The sequence below is a fragment of the Eimeria tenella genome, genomic scaffold, assembly GCF_000499545.2.
Source record: "Eimeria tenella Houghton genomic scaffold, Eth_scaff2858, whole genome shotgun sequence".
Lineage (NCBI taxonomy): Eukaryota > Apicomplexa > Conoidasida > Eucoccidiorida > Eimeriidae > Eimeria > Eimeria tenella.
The window spans coordinates 1,373-1,844 of NW_013542734.1; the positions used below are offsets into that span (position 1 = coordinate 1,373).

A 472-nucleotide genomic window follows, 5' to 3' on the forward strand; every position below is an offset into this window, starting at 1 on the left:
GAGACACCGCGCGCTGCAGCGGGCAGCAGCAGCAGCAAACGCCAGCTCAACTAGCTGCTGCGTCGGCCTGGCCTGCAGCTGCAGCAGGTCCCACTCCCCACACTCCTGCTGCTGCTGCTGCTGCTGCTGTGTTGGGTAGGCGCGAGCAGCAAGCAGCAAACAGTGCGTTGCTGTTGCTGCATTAAGGGTGGGCAGAAAGTAAATCAAATCTATGAGACAGACGCGCAGCTGCTTCGCCGCAGCAGACCTGCTGCTGCTTCCGTCGCTGCTGCTGCTGCTGTTGCTGCTGCTGCTGCTGGGCTGCTGCACTTGCTGCACTGCAGCACGGAACTCTCGCAGCAACTTCGTTCCCAGCTGCATGCGGGGCATTGAGAGCTGCTGCTGCAGCTTGCTGTGCTGCTTCTTTGGCTGCTGCAGCAGCGCCAGAAGCTGCTGCTGCGCCGCCGTCAGCGGCTGCTGCTGCTGCAGCAGC

At 62.9% G+C, this 472-nt stretch overlaps 1 protein-coding gene across 1 annotated transcript in view; it reads right to left on the minus strand.

Moving 5' to 3' along the window:
- Positions 1–472, minus strand: part of ETH_00035835 (uncharacterized protein) — a gene marked incomplete at both ends in the record, with an annotated part of 1,776 nt that overhangs the window by 702 nt on the left and 602 nt on the right. Inside the window, one exon of the mRNA XM_013375529.1 lies at positions 1–469. Within this exon, the coding sequence (XP_013230983.1) occupies positions 1–469 (469 nt within the window). The remainder of the gene's footprint in view (positions 470–472) is intronic.